An 18,173-nucleotide genomic window follows, 5' to 3' on the forward strand; every position below is an offset into this window, starting at 1 on the left:
AGCCTTTCAAAAGGTTCCTCTGGTTGTTGGGTTTTTTTTTCTTGTTTTGTTTAGCTTTTCATGGGTTGTTTTTTTTTTGGGGGGTGGGGGGTTGTTTGGGTTTGCTTGGTTTTGTTTTTTTGATTATTTCTGTCTGTAATAATGGCAGACAGGTCTGGGTCTCAGTCTTAAGTATAACCAGGGTACTGTTGAAAACAAATACTGTTTCTTCTGAAAAAAGAAAGGAAAAAAAAAAATTTGTAACATGCCTGTAGTTTCTGGGCTGTTGTTAGCCCATGAAGCTTTTCCTTAGGACTTAGTAGAGAATGAAGCCAGGACTGCAGAAAAATTGAATCAAAACTTTGTTTCCGATTCAATGAATTGTCAGACTTGTGTTTCTTGTTGCTGCTGCAGTTGCTATTCAAGGTTTCATGTAATCTATTAATTATTGGAATACAGATAGACTGCTACTTAGTGTTTTGCACTTTATTTAAACACTGAGATGTTTAAGAGATCCATGAAGGGAAGGAGAACAAACTCTCTGCATAAGCAAAATAACTTGATTAAAGAGGCAGGGAAGTTAGACCACCATAGTTCACTTGAATCATTTTTGAGATGCTCTGATTTAAAAAAAAGTCCTCCTTTGGAGAGTGTATAGGCAGGCTTGTGATACACCCTGGGATCCATACTCCAAGCTTAGATAATTTCCTGGCACAAGACCTGGTAATACAAAGCCTTTGCTACACATTGGCTCTTACATTGGAAGAATGATAGGAAGAATGTCAGGGTTGCACAGTCTTGTCAGAAAATGCCACAGTCAGGATTTCACTCATCCTTTTTGTGGCATTGTGTCTCACTGTAAGAACATTCATAAGCGTCTAACATTTTTGTGTTTCTTTTTGGCTGTCCGTAAAACCATCTCAGTTTGTCATAGTGCCAGCCTGTTCACATTCATCCTCTGGGCAAAACTTGCCACAATTGCCACCTTGGTGCAGTTCAGCAGGAGGGACTCCTCACCCTCCCTTCCCTTACCTGGTCAGGTCCAGCATCAGAGAAGAGTGCAGGGAAGCCAGATCATCTGGTCTTCCAAATCATTGTGGTAGGTAGCTGAAAGATAAGTTTGTGAGTAAAAAAAGTGAATCTTATAAGAGAATGTGTTAAGTGACCTCAACATATGAAAAATTTTGATTTCTGGTATGAGCCACTGGATTTTTTGTTGACCTAAAGGCTGAGAGAAAGGGTGAGGGGAGAGGGGGATGGGAGAAGGTGAGATCAAACTATGAAGTTGGAGGGTCAAGCATGCAGCTAACGACAGAAACAGATCTTCTGACTCATCTTCTCTGTCCAAAGCCTGGTCCCCTGTGGTACTGGAACATCCGGTGGAGCCTAGTTAAATGCATTCCATCTTTTAACTGTAAAGGCTTCAATATTAGTCAGGGGGAGAGGGAGAAATGATATAATACCACTTTGGCATGGCATGATACTCAGAATTGTACCACATTCTGAGGGATCATCAGGTTACTTTGTATTTATTCTTTATTATAGCTCTTCAATTTAAAAGCTATGGGGTATGGTATATACACATTCTTGTAAAGTATTGATGGGTGCATTCAAAGCCACAGAACTTTGTGAAAAATGATTTGCATTTCAAAGCAGTAGAGATGGCTGGTTTGGGTGAGATCACATGGAAGTATTAACTAATAACTTTAATGAGCTTTCTTAATTGTATGGCTGAACTTTTACTGAGGTCCTGTGTTGAAAAGGAGCATCAGCTAACAGTAACTTGACTCTTGACTTTGGACTGAAGAAACAGAAGCAGAGAAAGACAGATAAGGAGGTAGTTAGCTAATTTTTATTTTTTTAATAAGGAATACCATGGTATATTTCATTGTCCATAGTGTATCAAAATGTAATACCTCAAAGTTCAGGAAAATTTTACATGTTCTCATAGTCACTTTCAAGCATATGAAAATTGCCAGTGCATAATTATTTAGTATATACTTAGAAATTTTGTGCTAACAAGCCATAATTTTAGAGAAGTACTCCACAGTGCAAAAGGTAGAACAATCACAGAGCAAAAAGATGATACTTTTAGCTTACACTTATGTATATATATATATATGCTTGTATGCATGCACTATACTTTACTTTCTTGTATGCATCACAGTGAAGAAAAGTTGTACAGAGGGATGCAAAGAAGGATAATGGGGTAATCCTGCAGACATTTAGAGGGAATTCCTATACTGGCAAAAGATGAAGTATGTAGTGCTGGTTGTTTAAGCATGAATGAAAGATGCCATGTTGAACAGTAGCACTGACAGTTCAGCACAGTGCCAATGAGGTTGCCAATTAATTAACGTCCCAGAAGTCTAAAGAAATGTTTTGAAAATACCACATCACGTTTGTCAAATTCTAAATGGAACATCTGCAATAGTTGGTCGAAGTTTACTATCAGCTTCTTCCAACATTCATCTTGTCCTGCAAAGAGTCAGAAATCTTTAAATTGCCCATATTTGCTTTGCTAGACCTTTTTATCTTTCATTCATTATTTGTACAATAAGGTAAGATTACATTCTTTGCATAATGAAGATAAATTCATTTTGCACAAAGCAGTTCAACGCTAAGGGTGTAGTCTCAGATGTGGTTACCATGAAGTATTGAATTATTACCTAAGTCAATGTAAATTTAAATTATCCCTTTAATTTATATTTTTTTTCTAACCTATACTTATTGATCCAAGTAATCTTTGTTTTCCTGACTTGTGCTTAAATATATATTTTTCTTTATTGATGTGTAATTTACTCCAGTTTAAATCTCAGTTCTAACTCTTGTTTGCCTGCATATACAAACATGCATGCACTCTTACAGATAAATGCATAATCAGTCCTCATTTGTGTGCACGTGGTCTTGCAGAAGGCAACTGTTAATGCTTGAAGTGCTTTATTTATTCCAGCCACAGTAAAAATAAAATTCTTTTATCATCTTTTATACTGTCCATCCTCTACTTCATACTCCTTAAAAGTTTCAGATACCAGCTGGCTTGGATAGCTGCAAAAAGCATTTCATATTTTTGGTGTCTAAAATGAACACTCCAGGGGTGCTTGTCTTCCACTGAACCTGTTTACTTTGTGCTTCATACGTTAGGTGAGTAAGATAGGAAATTAATTCTCTGTGTGCTAGAAGTATCAGTATGAAAGCGCTAATCTCACAGACTGAGCTCTGATCAGGGAGCTCGAAAACCCCTTTGATCTGAATTCATTGCAAACACCTAGCTCACAGACCCCTATAGATTTCTAGCTTTAACTTAGTGCCTAATGAAGTGAAGTTTATCTCTGAAAACCTTTGTCACAGCTGGACATAACTAGCAATAGTTACTTGCAAGACTACAACTTAAGGGGAAAACTAAACGAATCTCAGCAGGTTATCCATCTAGGACAAAGTTGAAATGTGCTTTTATAGGTAGCATAATAAAGCATAGCCTTCATCCAGGTCCCCAGACTACATCACAAAAACAGCATGCAATTTGCCTCGTAGTAGTCTCTGCATAGAAGCATTAGAGTAGATAGAAGAAGCTGCATCAGTCAAGGGTTATATTCTTCCGCAGTAATGAGAGGAGTAATATGAGCACCATTCATCTATGGTCAAGCAGAGAACACTATTTCTACGAAGCTCCAAGATAATTTCTTGTCCACCCAATTAAGTTTTTAACAGTCAAAGCACAACAGCTGTTCATTACTTAGTCCATCCGAACCACACAGTTTCTGTTGAGAATTGTTAATGATACGGTAACATAAGCAGATCCAAGTACCTACTATTTTTCTCACATGTTGAATCCCCACCCTTCTTATCATCCACAATCTCAGAGGACAGCCCTCCTCCCTCAGACAGGATGACTTATATGTTATCACATCCCAAGCTGTTTGTGAGGAGTGTGGTGCTGTTGCAGCAGTTACTAGTCAGAGTTTCTTCTTCATCAGTCTAAGGTTTTACTCAATATTATTTTTATGTGTTTCAGACAGCTTATTTGCTAATATACCTGTCTGTTTGCAGCACTAATTTAGTTATACCATATTTGTTTAAATCTGTGAATCCTTCTGTGTGTACAGGGGGATTTCTTTCATGATAAACAATCCACGTGACTGCACACAAACAAAACTTGACTCAAAATTAAGTTGAAAAATTCTTAAGTGATCATCTTAAGCCAGATGATTCTCAAAGGAGAAAGATGCAGGTCAGGCAGCGAATGCCTAGGCACTGGCTAATTTTGTCATTGTGTGTAGGACCAGCTGGGTGATACTCATCTCTCCAGACCTGAGAGGAAGTTGCAGGCAAGAGTTATGTAAATAATTGTACAAGTACCGCTAAAATGAAGCTCAAATTAACCAGTTAGGAAGAGATCTCACAAGGCCTGAGCTGGCTTTTAGGTTTTATAAATGCTATGAAGCCTGACTCCCAGTACTAGTCCATGGCCTCATGCAGTTGGCTGTACCACAGGAGTTAAGGCACTTCCCCCAGTCCTTGCTTGCAGCATGACTTACTCTCCAAGTGTCTCAGACACACCCTCCTTTGATGAGCACCTTCAGTATTCTTTTTTTTCTTTTTTTCCTTCTTTTGAAATGGGTTAATGAGTGTCTTCATTTAGTCACCTCCATTGAAAGAGTCCTTGCCTTTGGTGACTAAACCTGTGAAGTAGAACCTTTGGAGAAGCATAGTTAATTTTATAGAGGTTATCGTGTCTTCTGCTATCCTCGTTTTAACCTGAAGGCGAGAATGAATATATCTCTTACTAACTGCGATTTCCATGGAATCTTTTGTGCTTCTTTGGACACTGTGCTGCTTAAACACAGCCAGCTCATCTTGTCTTGCTATTTTTGTCCCTCAGAGTTAGTTTCCATATCTTGGAAGTACAAAGACATATTCTATAAAACCTTCTTGGGTGTTTGGTTCTAAAAATCATGTAAAATCTCTGTGTGCAGTAAAAGCAAAGAATTAATTTGTCCTTAATGCAAATTGTAATTAGAGATGCAGGAGTTCTTCCTTCCTCATCTGAGCCATTGTGTACATGTATGTGCGAACAAGCTCCATCTATTTATAGCTATAATGTATGCAATAAATGTTAAAAGGAATCTTTTCATTGTTAAAGGAGCTCCTTTTCTTGAAGATAAAACATCATTAAGGTTTGCCTTACGATGCTGTTGTGAATAGGAAGGCAAAAAACCTAGTTTCATACCACCTCACAGAGGCCCAATGCCGTAAACCTTCCATAAACATGATTAGTCCTATTTGTACAGTGTATGGTGTTTATCTCTGCTTTAGTTCTAGGAGACCCACTGAGAGTGAGAAAAGCCTCCTTTAGTTTTTGCAGTAGGAAAAGCTGTTTTATCTCCTCTTACATCTGGAGGGGAAACACTGGATAAACAGATCCTTCAACAAGCCTGGTGATAGTAAGGAAAAATCTGTTTTTTGTTGCTCTCGCCATTCACAATAGGTTTTATTGTTTTGGTTCTAGTGAAAACACATGTGCCTGCTTTGAAATGGTTCTGTAAAACTGGCAGAGATCTCCTTTAACTACAGACTTAACTTCTCCCCTTTCCCATCCTTATCCCCACAGGCCCGTGACGGAGGGTTAGACCGGATCAGTGGAGTCATGCATCACACAGCTGTATCATGCTGGCAGCCTTTCTTGGGTCTGGCTGTGCTGCTAGTCTTCGCAGGCAACACCATAGGCTGCCCAGCCCGCTGTGAATGCTCAGCACAGAACAAGTCTGTCAGCTGTCACCGACGGCGTCTGATGTCCATCCCAGAGGGCATTCCCATTGAGACCAAAATCTTGGACCTCAGCAAGAACCGACTGAAGACTGTCAACCCTGAGGAATTCACATCGTACCCCTTGCTGGAGGAGATTGACCTCAGTGACAATATAGTCGCTAATGTGGAGCCTGGAGCCTTTAACAACCTCTTCAACTTGCGCTCCTTGAGGCTCAAAGGAAACCGTCTGAAGCTGGTCCCCCTTGGGGTGTTCACTGGGTTGTCAAACTTAACAAAGCTTGATATAAGTGAAAACAAGATTGTCATTTTGCTTGACTACATGTTCCAAGATCTACATAACCTGAAATCCCTGGAGGTTGGGGACAATGATTTGGTTTATATATCACACAGGGCCTTTAGTGGACTGCTTAGCCTGGAGCAGCTCACCCTGGAAAGATGCAACCTCACAGCTGTACCAACAGAAGCTCTTTCTCACCTCCACAATCTTATCAGTCTGCATCTGAAACAGCTCAACATTAACTCTTTGCCGGCATATGCCTTTAAAAGACTTTTTCGCCTGAAAAACCTAGAGATAGAGGCCTGGCCCCTCCTGGACATGCTACCTGCCAACAGTCTGTATGGTCTCAACCTCACTTCTCTTTCTATCACCAACACCAACCTGTCTGCAGTACCTTACTCTGCTTTTAAACATCTGGTTTACCTGACGCATCTAAACCTCTCTTACAATCCTATCAGCACCATTGAAGCAGGCATGCTTTCAGATTTAGTGCGCCTGCAGGAACTCCACATGGTGGGGGCCCAGCTACGTACCATTGAATCACATGCTTTCCAAGGGCTCCGATTCTTGCGCGTGCTTAATGTGTCCCAAAACCTGCTAGAAACCCTAGAAGAGAATGTATTCCATTCTCCTAAAAGCCTTGAGGTCCTCTGCATTAACAACAACCCTCTAGCCTGTGACTGCCGTCTCCTTTGGATTTTACAAAGGCAACCCACTTTGCAGTTTGGCAGCCAGCCACCAATGTGTGCTGGCCCAGACAGTGTCAAAGAGAGGTCATTCAAAGACTTTCACAGCACAGCTCTTTCCTTTTACTTCACCTGTAAGAAGCCCAAGATACAAGACAAGAAGTTGCAGTACCTGGTAGTGGAAGAAGGGCAGACAGTGCAGTTGATGTGCAACGCTGACGGGGATCCGCAACCTACCATATCCTGGGTTACCCCACGTCGGAGGCTGATCACAGCTAAATCTAATGGAAGAGCCACTGTGTTAGGAGATGGCACCCTGGAGATCCGATTTGCTCAAGACCAGGACACTGGGGTCTATGTTTGTATTGCAAGTAACGCAGCTGGGAACGACACCTATTCGGCTTCCCTTATGGTAAAGGGGTTTACCTCAGACCGTTTCCTTTACGCCAACAGGACCCCCATGTATATGACAGACTCCAATGACACAAGTTCCAATGGAACTAATGCAAACACCTTCTCTCTGGACCTTAAGACAATATTGGTGTCAACAGCTATGGGCTGTTTCACATTCCTTGGAGTGGTTTTATTTTGTTTCCTCCTTCTTTTTGTGTGGAGCCGAGGGAAAGGCAAACACAAAACCAGCATTGACCTTGAGTATGTCCCTCGCAAAAACAATGGTGCTGTGATTGAAGGGGAGGTTACTGGACCACGGAGGTTCAATATGAAAATGATTTGATGGTATTTTGCTAGCAGTGCTTTTTCTGTGGCATTAAAACCAATTAAACCAGCCTGGCATGTGGAATTGCTAGGCAGATGCAGCTTAATGCAGCTGTCACTGTATCAAAAGGTTACATGAAAATGGAAAGACTATTTGTGGTTATACAGCAGAGCCTCCAGACCTTGAGGCAGATATGTCAGGGCCTTTCATAGAACTGGGAAATTGTACTAACTGTTTGCATTGCAAATATTGGCATTCTGGGGATATCAGCAATGAACCACTGGCTCATGCTCATGGACAATTGTTCAACATTTTCTACCACTACAAAAATAAAAGGAAAAAAAAAAAAAAACAAAAAAAAAAGCCTACAGTGTAGGATTTACATACTTAAGGAAAAAGACACATTTGTCTAAAACATACTCTACAGTGAAATTTGTATCTATAGATCTCATTTGATAAAATCTTTCATCACCCCTTCTAGTTGGTTCTACACCACAAAAAATTGGTAGTTTTTTTGGTTTTTTGTTTGTTTGTTTTTTAATCTACATCTATACTGTGTACATTTTAAAGCAATACAAATGAGAGGTTATGCTTTTAGATATCCACCAATACTGACCCAAGTGTGATGTCACCTTCCTTTTAAATACCATCTAACCCAAATTAGACTCTTGCAGTTACCAATTAGAAATAACATATTTTTCTCCTCACGTAGAAGGCCAGAGATGAATAGTTGAGAGGAAAGATGTTCAGCTCTGTTGATCTTCTCTTCATATAAATATAAGGCATGTGCCTAGTTTTGATACAGAATGGAATATTTTTTATATCTGTGATATCACACTGGACCAGTTTACTGTAACAGAGCCCTGGATCCCACCCAGGGAAGGCAACCCACTAGACATTTCTGGCATAGAGGAGCTGAGTTCTACCTTGAAGAGAGAGAGCTGTTTTTGTTAGTCCTGATTTTAATTTCAAAGCCACTGCTAAAATGTTACCGTATACTTGACAAAAAGAAAAAAAAAGCATTTTACATAATCCTTGGGAAATATGATTGTCTTACTATTTCTAAAAGTAAACTAAAACATACAAATCCTCTGCTACTAGGAACGAACTCTTCTCCAATGCCAAGTAAACTATGGTTGTCCATGCATAATACAGGGATCGTAAAGCTAAAATAATCTTTTAAAACACGATAGCCTCAAAAAGGCTAGCATACTGCCAGATAAATGAACCTCTAGCCACAGTCATTCTCATCTTGTATATTTGTAGATAACAGATAAACACAAAACTAATTTCCAAGAACAGATTACTTAGCTGTTCTTGATGCCATTTTAATAACTCTGTGGTTATGTTTCTTTCAGGGGCAGTATCTTAGAGGAAGAGGGGCAAGTTTTTTCCAGGTTTTAGAAAGCTTTTTAATGGAGGGAAGACAGAAGTGGAATGTTAGTTCAGTAGAAGTAACCTTTTTTGTTTGTTTTATGTCTCAAAACAAATCTCAAAAGGCTCAGAACTGAAACTTTATTCTTTATCGTTGATACTACTGATCTTAATTTGAAATTCTCAGTAATGGGAAGATAGAGAGTTATTCAGCCACCTCTCAATTTTCCAGCAATTATGAGCCATAGGTTTGTTGCTAAGTGACTGATAACAAATACAATTTATAGATGTTTGACATAACTTGGAACAAGGATGATAATGACTATGTATGTTTAGCCAAAATTAATATAAAAATATTATAAGACAGAACATTCAGATTAATGTGGTTTCAGAACCTGCATCCAATCTTAAAATTAAATTTCAGCACTTTGAAACCAAAGTCAGGCTGATCTATAATGGGGTGTAGAGTTTTATAAAATCAGTATCCACAATCTTTGGCAGAGATTTTCTAAGCAGGATAAAAATCTCCCACTCCTATAAAGGGCAACGTGCCAAAAGTAAAATCTAGCTGTGCTTCCCTGGTGTACCCCTGACATAGCTGTAGGACCCAAGGCTAGGCAGTTTTGAGAATCTCTTTTCTTAGTGGTTGATCTGTGGTTGCATCACTGCTCCCTTTTAGGTCGCCAGACTAAGAAGAATGCAAGGGTTGTTAGAATTTTCTTCACTTTAGCTGGTTTTAAATTTAGAAGTGAGTTTTCTTGCTGCTTTTTTTTTTTAATGCTCTGAACTACTTAGTTGGAGATTTATGGAGATGCTTGAGACTAATCCTCTTTGTTCTGTGACAATTTGTAGAACATTAATACAAAGGAATAACCCCTGACTAAATTCTAACACCAGGGAAATTATTTTTGCTGATATAGTAACCACCGCACTGAAGTCCAAAATTCTAGTGTACCTTAATATGGGCAGTTAAAGAAACAAATGGGGATAAAACAAAGTGTTTCTGAACTGCCCATTGAAGACATTTGCATGTGCCTTTCCCTTGTAATTGTCATTTTTTTCAAACAGTAATCTATTGCCCCCACAGTCACTTCATGTTAAATGTTGAAATCAATGTTAGAAGCAAAAATTCGTCTAAATTCTAGACAGTTGCAGCTGATTGATTCATATTAAATGACACAATTAAAAAAATAAATCTCAAAAGAAATATCAAAAAATGTGCTTTTAGGATTAATTACGAATTGCTGAATTCCCCTATTCCCTTAGAATGACTCTAAAAAGTGATTGCATTGTTAGTGCACTGCAAGGTTTCCTGAGCAGCTGTGTGCTTAGTTACTTCTGTGAAATGTGTGCTGGTAATGAAAATCAGCGCTTGCTCTTGCTGAGCACCACCTTGCAGAGCTGTCAGCATTGTGTGTATCGCCTTGAGTTCAGTCAGTATTCGTTTTTTAAGAATCAGTGTTTGCTTCCTGCCTCTAGCAATGTTCTACTTTTTGTAGCCTATTTATTTCACCATGGACTTGGCAAGGCATATGGCATCTCTTAACAGAAGGGAGAACAGCAAGACTCAGAGACAAGCTTTTATCTTGCTCCACATAGTCTTCTTTGTATGTGTTTGTGGGACACGTGCTTACTGTGGCTGTTTTGGATGAATAAGGAGTACAGCATCAGGGTCAGACCTATATAAGCACCTTTGTGACAGTTCTTTTAAGAACAGGGTGGCTGAATGCCTACTCTGCCTCTTGAAGGAGTCATTTCTTTTCTGCTAGAAATCAAAGAGACGCCACAGTTTATCTTACTGCAAAAGGAAAAAAGGACTGGGCCGTGAGGAGGTATCTGACCCACATGGATGCACTATCATACAATGAGACAGGTGGACAGTGCATATCTGCCACTAAAAAAGGGAGTGAAGTGTATTTCCTTACCTCTGACATGCATATTGTCTGCCTCCCATGCTGGCACAAGACCAAGGCTGAACTCTGGGGAGTCAGTGCAGTGAGACTCTAAGGCACAGCAATAGTTCTGCAGAAAAGGAAAAATCTGAAAATGTCAAAACCACCAGAGTGACTTGAGAAAGCAGGTACCACAGTAAACTAGTCAATAATTTCTATAAAACCAGTGCTGAGCCTCCCACAAATACGTTTTGATGGTCACTTCCACAGGCTGGTACTCCTTTTTCATAATGAATGGATGTACAAGTGCTCAGATTCCCCATGAGTGACCTGAAGAGGACCCTGTAGCAATGTATTAAGAAAAGATTTTGCAATAGTGTAAAATGGATTAAGACTAAGTAGTGCCCCACCTCAGCCTTATTTTTAGGTTTTGAGCTGGTTCTCTTCCCCCCTCCCCACCCTTCTTCCTTTGTTATTAATTGGCAGCATTCTTTTCAGAAATGCTTAGTCCACAACATCAGCTCAGTTGGATTCAGACTAGGAGACTGCGTTTACCCTCTATTTCCCCTTCCCTCACCATTCATGCACCCTTTGCACCCTCATGGTGCCAACAGGGTCAACAGCTCCAGGTACAATTGAGATCAGGCAGGAGACTTTGAGCCCCCTATAGAATTGTTGATACAAGCTGATGCCACTAGATATTTCTTTAAACAATTTTTTTTTTTATTAAGTTGATGTTATTGTCACTCATTTAAGTTTTCCTTTATTATGTGAACAGTAGCTGTCTTTTTTTCCTTATTTCTTGCATCATGGTATTGCACCACCTATGATGGTAACAATTATACTATCAAAAAGAAAATTAAGAAAGAAAACCACATTACATCCTCCACACCACAAATTGTAGTTGAAGCATAAGAGACACAGTAAGAACTCAGCACGAATATTTAATGGAAAATCTTTTAAACCTTTTGATAGGAGGAAAAAAAAATGTGTGGAGAAACTTTGGAATGTATGCCATGTTGCGACTGAATCACACCAAAGTTATGTTGAAATAGAGTTTCCTACACCCTGCCTATATGTCTGTCCTAGATACTGGACTTTTCCCAAAAAACATTCAGGATGTGTGAATGCCTGAAGCACACATTTAACCCATGAAAAGGCAAATCATTGTTTAAATCCAGTAGTGAAAGCAGTTTCTGGATGCCCAAGGATAACAGCAGCTTCTAGCAAAGACAGCCAAGAAACTGCTGTCATACAGTTATTTTGCCTCATCTGCTACTGCATCCTGTGAAAAAAGGGTCCTTAGCGAGTAATAAAATGGAAAATCTTTATACATTTTTCTTCAAAGGGGGCAATATTTGTGTAATACACTACAGTTTCACCTCCATCCCCAGCAATGAAACATCCAGGAAGAAGTGAGGAAGAGGAAACCTATTCTGGCCAGTTTGCTAATTACCTTTTTCCCCTTAATGATTTTAGTACTACCTGGGGGTAGCATGACAGCTGCTGTCTGTTCCTGTCCTTTCAGCTCCCAGTGTGGCTTGACATGGAGTAGCAGGGAAAGAAGCACATAGTCAGGCTGTCCCTCCTCCATGAACTGTAACTCTGGTCTTCTCAAATAAAATAACCAGTGCATCAGCAGTGTCTTAGAAATGGCAGACTGCTGCAGCTCATTTGTAGTTTTGCCATAAGACAATATGTGGGACACATGCTTTCTAACCCCATTTCAGTATCCTAGGTGACTGTGCTAAAATGAAGTAAGAAAACTTTCATCCAGTAATTTAAAAGTTAATTGTGCCTAAAGGAGTTAAAGGAGCACATTTGGAAAAGGTAAAGTGCCTGATTGCTGGAGAATCCCTGAATCAATAAGATTTCTCAAGTTAGCTAAGCAATTTGGATGCCCTGTTTCTATCACCTGTAATAAGAATTACAAACTCAATTTCCCTTGGCAGCTTAGAAGAATCACAGCCAGTTGGTTCAGTGATACATGCTCCCTTTTTCTTTCTCTAGCTCTGCCCTCTTCCTTTCTCAGTTTCAAATGACTGTGATGCTAAAAGATTTCTGGATTCAGTTTAGTTTCACTGCATATTCACATGGCTTTTGGAATCTAGACCTCAAAGCAGGATCTTAAATCCTCTTCAAGCCAAAAAATAGAAATAAAAAAAAAGAAGACAAAGCCTGGGTAAACCTCCTCCTGCAAATAAAATAAACCAACTTCTGTGAGCCTGCTGCTACTGAGATAGCTACAAGCCAAAAGCAATCTGCAGGTTGAATGAGTCTTAGTCGTTTTTTCTTTTTTAACTAGAAGCAGGTGGTTGGATATAAGGCCAGCTGGAAACAAAAATCTGTATTTATAGTCTCAGTGGAATAAGGAAAGAGCTGGAATAGTCAAGAAAATGTTCCACATTACTTCCACTTAAAATTAAGAATATCCATATTCAAATAGATCATAGAGGGGTACAAAAGAGTACAAAATGGAACCAAAATTATCATGAAGCAGAAGTCTTGAAGCAAGAGACTGAGAACATAGTCAGGTAATATGCATCAGGAGAAATCCTCTTGACACCATTCTCTTACTCCTTTGTTACACTAGAAATTTGATAAACAAATCTAGGTTTTTCGCTTTCTACTAAGTAAGGCTATAATGGAAAACAAGCAGAACTTACATTTTAGTTATTTCTCACCTTGTGTCATACTTTCTATTCTAGATTGCTTTAATATTTACCACTGCTTACTGTGCTGGAGAATGTGAAAATGTAGATTCTGGGAAGAAGAAAAAAAAAAAAAAAAAGGCAAAAGGAAAAGAAAATGTGTAACCTTAAAGGAGTCTGCCTATTTCTATGTGTGGCATTTGCAAGGCAACAACATTATCTCCTCACACACAAGCCAAGAACAGTGGCTTGAAATTTCAAGGCAGCTGTGAAGATGGTTGTCAACTTGTATACATGTTAATAATATCGATCTTTCAGAAAACAAAATATGATTGTTTCATGAAGAATTCACTTACTCCATTTTGATACATAAAATTAAATGACACTTTTCCTTCATTACAGTGGGCACTGTGTAAGAAGAAAGTAAATGACAACCCTAATCTGGTGAGCTTACAGCCATACAGTAGAAAGCTGGCTTCTGGGCAAGTACATATGATAGCAAGTCTCTCATTGTTTAGGGAGGGAATGCCATAGTGCATATATATCAAAATATCATCACACTTACTGAAATCTATTTGCAAGCACATGTAGTTCATATGTATATGTTTGTGTGTTGAAAAAAAAAAGTAATTAGATTTGTTTTGTTCTTTTCTTATTTCAAATATTAAGTGTATATTGTTTTGAAAAGGTGACAAGGTTAACCAGAAAAAAATGTGTTGTAATTTATTTTAATATATATGATCATAAGTATGGATGGGAAATGAAACAGTCTTGCTGTTATGATCCATGAAGCACATGACATGTTGGGTTTGTCCATAAGTTTGCTTCATGTTTGAGCAAAATATGCTAATATAATGGGGGGAGGGGGAAGAAAATTGAAAAAAAAAAAAAAAGCTTTGTTTGTCAAGACAGTTGTCCTGAATGTCATTTTAAAAGTTACTTTAGGGCTTATGTCATGATGTGTATCATACTTATCCAAAATGAAACATGAATAAATAATTCCGTGGAGTGGCAAAATTTACTGCTAAAAGTGAAGAAAATATACATTGTTTCTCCTATTGTAGCTCATTGCTTTTCTTCCAACGGGTAGTGGAAGAAACTAAGATGACAAAAATACAGTTTTCTCAGCACCAGACCCAAGGTCTTTAGTGCCAAGTCTTCAAAGCAGGTAATCTCCTCAGGACCAAAACTCTTGAGCCCCCTTTCATTGCATGCAGCCATCAGACAGAGTAAATCTTAGGTCCCATTCAAGTGTGGTTTGGGATTTATTCCCCATGCAAAGTATCAGTCAGCCTGGGGTCTCTCTTTCACTTGCACAGTGTATACAGGTAACTGATGGGAATAACAATTAAGTTAATGCTGGAAGAAAAAAACCTGCCGCTTGCTAGCACCATGGAGAGCACAGGAGAAAGGTAGATTTCACCAGCTGTGTGTCACTTGGAAAGCAACCAGTACTGAGCATCTGTACCTGAAACATGGTTCCTAAGGAAATCACCAGTATTCAAACTCCACTGTAACTGCACCAGAAAAATTAAGTCATGGAAATTAGATTCTGTTGAGCTTGAAAGCTATTCCAAACCCCTGTGGCTTGCCACAACCCACTAAATCTATGGCAGAGATGAGTTTTGAAGGACATAGGCCATAAACTAAACTATTGCTACTCCCATTCTCCCACAGCTAGGTACTTCCACCAACAGAGGATTTTACTTATGCATTCTGGGATCATCTTAAATAAGATTTATCAGCCATGAGCCCATTAACCTCTAAATCAGGGTCCTATTCACTAGAAGGGGAAAACAAAGTTGTTATTGCTACCTCAGGAAAGGAAGATGTTGGATTCCCAGATGGATTGCTGGGAGCAGAGGCAGACAGGGACTAAATCTGAGCTCTTTTGTGCATGCTTCTGTCTGTCTTTTATCCTTCAGCATTTGCATTTGGCACCTCCAAAAGGTTTTGGCTAACATGCACCACTGTACCCTCTTCTGCAGCAGAATGTCAAATGCAATGAATCCATAGGTTAAAATCAACTATATATTATGTTAAAAATCCATTTTATTTCATGTTCTTTTATTTTCCTTTTAATTTTGTAATTTGATTGGTGTATTCTACAGTACTGCCTTCAGTATGACAATGAAAAAGGAGCCATTGCTCCTACAACTGCACTGGGAACATCGAGTTTGCACTGAGTTTGTTTTCACTAAAGTTTACTCCACCTTAAGTTTTAGATTTCTTTTATGCAATTCAATTTTCTCTTTTGGACTACCTGTCACTCTCTCAAGAGGTGGAACCTGTTCCTAAATCACAGGATCTAATATAGAAGAAACTACTAACCTTCTCTGTGATAACTGGGTAGAGAAAAACACCATCAAATCAAGCAATCACTGACAAATTCATTAAAATAATCCTGAATTTTCTAAAGCACATTCACAAATTTTTGAGAATATTTGTACTCTCACAGATCCACTCTAGATTTGTCTCACAGTTAGTAGCCCTATATTGGGTAAGACAGTAACCTTTAAATAAACAGATCTTGGTATCCAAAGTTTATTTTAAGAAACGCCTGGGTTTAACATTTTTGTATTTGAAAAAAGTAGTTGGAAATGGGAAATAGCACTATTTACGAATAAATAAACTCAGTTCACAGAGGGTGAGTTATTCTCACATGGGGGAACACTCACAGCAAATTTTCTGCACCATAAAACCTTCACACATACAGCAGAAGATGACACGCTATAAAAAAGGGCTTTATTAGTCTCCTGCACTATCTGGACTAGGGCAGAGGCTGGTAAATCGTGCTGGGAAAGTGTGAATAAATCTGCAGCTACTAGTTTAAGAAACACAGTTATTGAACAGAACTGTACCTTGTTTTCTACAGACTTGTTAGTGGGGTGGGAGAATTGGTCTGAATTCCTTCTTCCTAGATATAAGAGATCCCCCATGAAAGGCTCTTATTTTGCCTCTGTTCTTGGAAAGATAAGTTTCAACCTTAGTATTCAATGGGAAATGTAACACAGTAAGAAGTTAGCAAAATAGAGGATTGCATAGTCGCAAAGAAAATAAATCAAAGCTTGCATTAGAAATTACATGATAGCGGTACTTAGCACCTTGTCTAAGTAACTTTGAAATTATTTGGGTTAGCAGGAGCTGGTTTATTAATTAATAGCTAGGGAATACATTCAGCTAGTTAAAGCTGTAATCACCAGCTGGAAGATATTTACCTCATCAGTCCTTAAGTGGAAGTTATATTTTTCTGAGCTATTTTCCAATAACTTTCCTATTTATATAACTCAAAAGCACAAGTGATGGAGAGCACACTTATTTTATTATAGGAAGAAAATGATAGAAGAATTAATCTCTTACTTTTACTATGAGAGCTCTTTGCTCTATTTGCAAAGACTAATAGATTACATCCATTACGTAAAGTATTACTATCGCTGAAGTCAAACAACATCTTGTCTTAAAAAACTAAAATCTTTGGTGCATCTGTGTAGTACATCAATTCTAATGCACTACAGATAATACTTTTCTTTCACATGCAAATGGATTAGAGACAGGACAGCCATCTGACTTGTACAAAAGCTTGCCTTTCAATGGACCTTACGGAATCTCACATTGCCTTTCATGAGTTTGGCAGGCTGATGCATTTTGCTAAAGGATATCAGGTCAGCATTGCCTTACTTGGGGAAGGCATAGCTGTCAGCTAGTCATGCAAGCAGAGGGCTGTAACTCAGGATTTCTGAGCTTGAGTCAAAAACCTGGGACTCTTAAGTCTCTGGAGAATACAGTAACAGTATTTACCTTTCAAAATGAGGATTCTGCCATTTCCCTAAGGATTATGAAGTCAGTGAGCTATGGTTCACACGTACCTGTGTGACGGAATGCCAATTTCACATGTAGGTTGGTATGTGGCAAAATATATTGCTATCAAAGAAAACCTTTTTTTAAGAAATGCAATGCCTGCTGCCCAAAGTACTCCAGAAGATGAAGGCAATGTGGTGACAGCAATGGACTGTCCTGTAGTCAGCAGTTCCAATGGCTGTAGAATAGATGCTCTTGCTGAGCAGCGACAGTGTATGAAAGAAAATTTTCATGAGATGCATACAAACTAGATGATTGTCACTTTTGCGGTTCAGTGGTATATTGTATGAAAGAACCTCTTCATGTCTCATTTGATTAGTGGCTTGCAATGCTTGAAAAACGTGATTCATCTCCTAAAGAATCTATGAAGATTTCTCTCTTTGCCTTTTATTATAGATGAGAGATGCCAAAATGAATGCAAGCCACACATCAACTGTCAGGCTGTCAAGTGTAATACCAAGCACTCAGACTACTACTACTACAAAAACATTTCCATTTAGTCCTTCTACAAGACTACAAAAACAGGTTGCATAGTTTCTCTGCTCTCTAATCCGTGTTTATTGAAAGCAAGCCAGCATTCCCACAGATTTTCCAACTCTTTAATAGATAAAGTATCCACTTTTCAAATTTCTTCTTCCAATGTTTATCATAGGGAATTTGTCCTGATACGCTTTTACTCTGTTTGCCAGAATGCTGAATTGTGGCCAACTTCATCTTTTAATCAAGGTTGGTTTGCTTATACATGAGCCAAACACTTGGAAATTTCCCATTCTCTGCTTCTACTTTAGCACTGAGGTCAGATGAATTTGCTGTGTATTTCAGGGAAGCACGTTTGATATTTAATTGGCAGTCACTCTCTTATATCCTGCAGTTACTGGGAGCTAATTCTGAGGTATGGGCCTGTCTAACACAACTGAAAATAGCAACTGATCCTTGGGAAGAAGATTATCAAACATATGTCCATTTTGC

At 38.8% G+C, this 18,173-nt stretch overlaps 1 protein-coding gene across 2 annotated transcripts in view; it reads left to right on the forward strand.

The window, feature by feature from the left end:
• LINGO2 (leucine rich repeat and Ig domain containing 2) overlaps positions 1–14,213 on the forward strand; it is a 224,334-nt gene extending 210,121 nt beyond the window's left edge. For both annotated transcript variants that reach the window (XM_062604380.1, XM_062604381.1), the window contains one exon: positions 5,591–14,213. In XM_062604380.1, the coding sequence (XP_062460364.1) occupies positions 5,591–7,447 (1,857 nt within the window). In that variant the 3' untranslated portion in view covers positions 7,448–14,213. The remainder of the gene's footprint in view (positions 1–5,590) is intronic.
• Positions 14,214–18,173: the final 3,960 nt, after the last annotated feature.

This window comes from Pezoporus occidentalis, unplaced genomic scaffold (assembly GCF_034315485.1).
Source record: "Pezoporus occidentalis ecotype Australia unplaced genomic scaffold, CSIRO_AGI_Poc_V1 ctg86, whole genome shotgun sequence".
Taxonomy (NCBI): domain Eukaryota; kingdom Metazoa; phylum Chordata; class Aves; order Psittaciformes; family Psittacidae; genus Pezoporus; species Pezoporus occidentalis.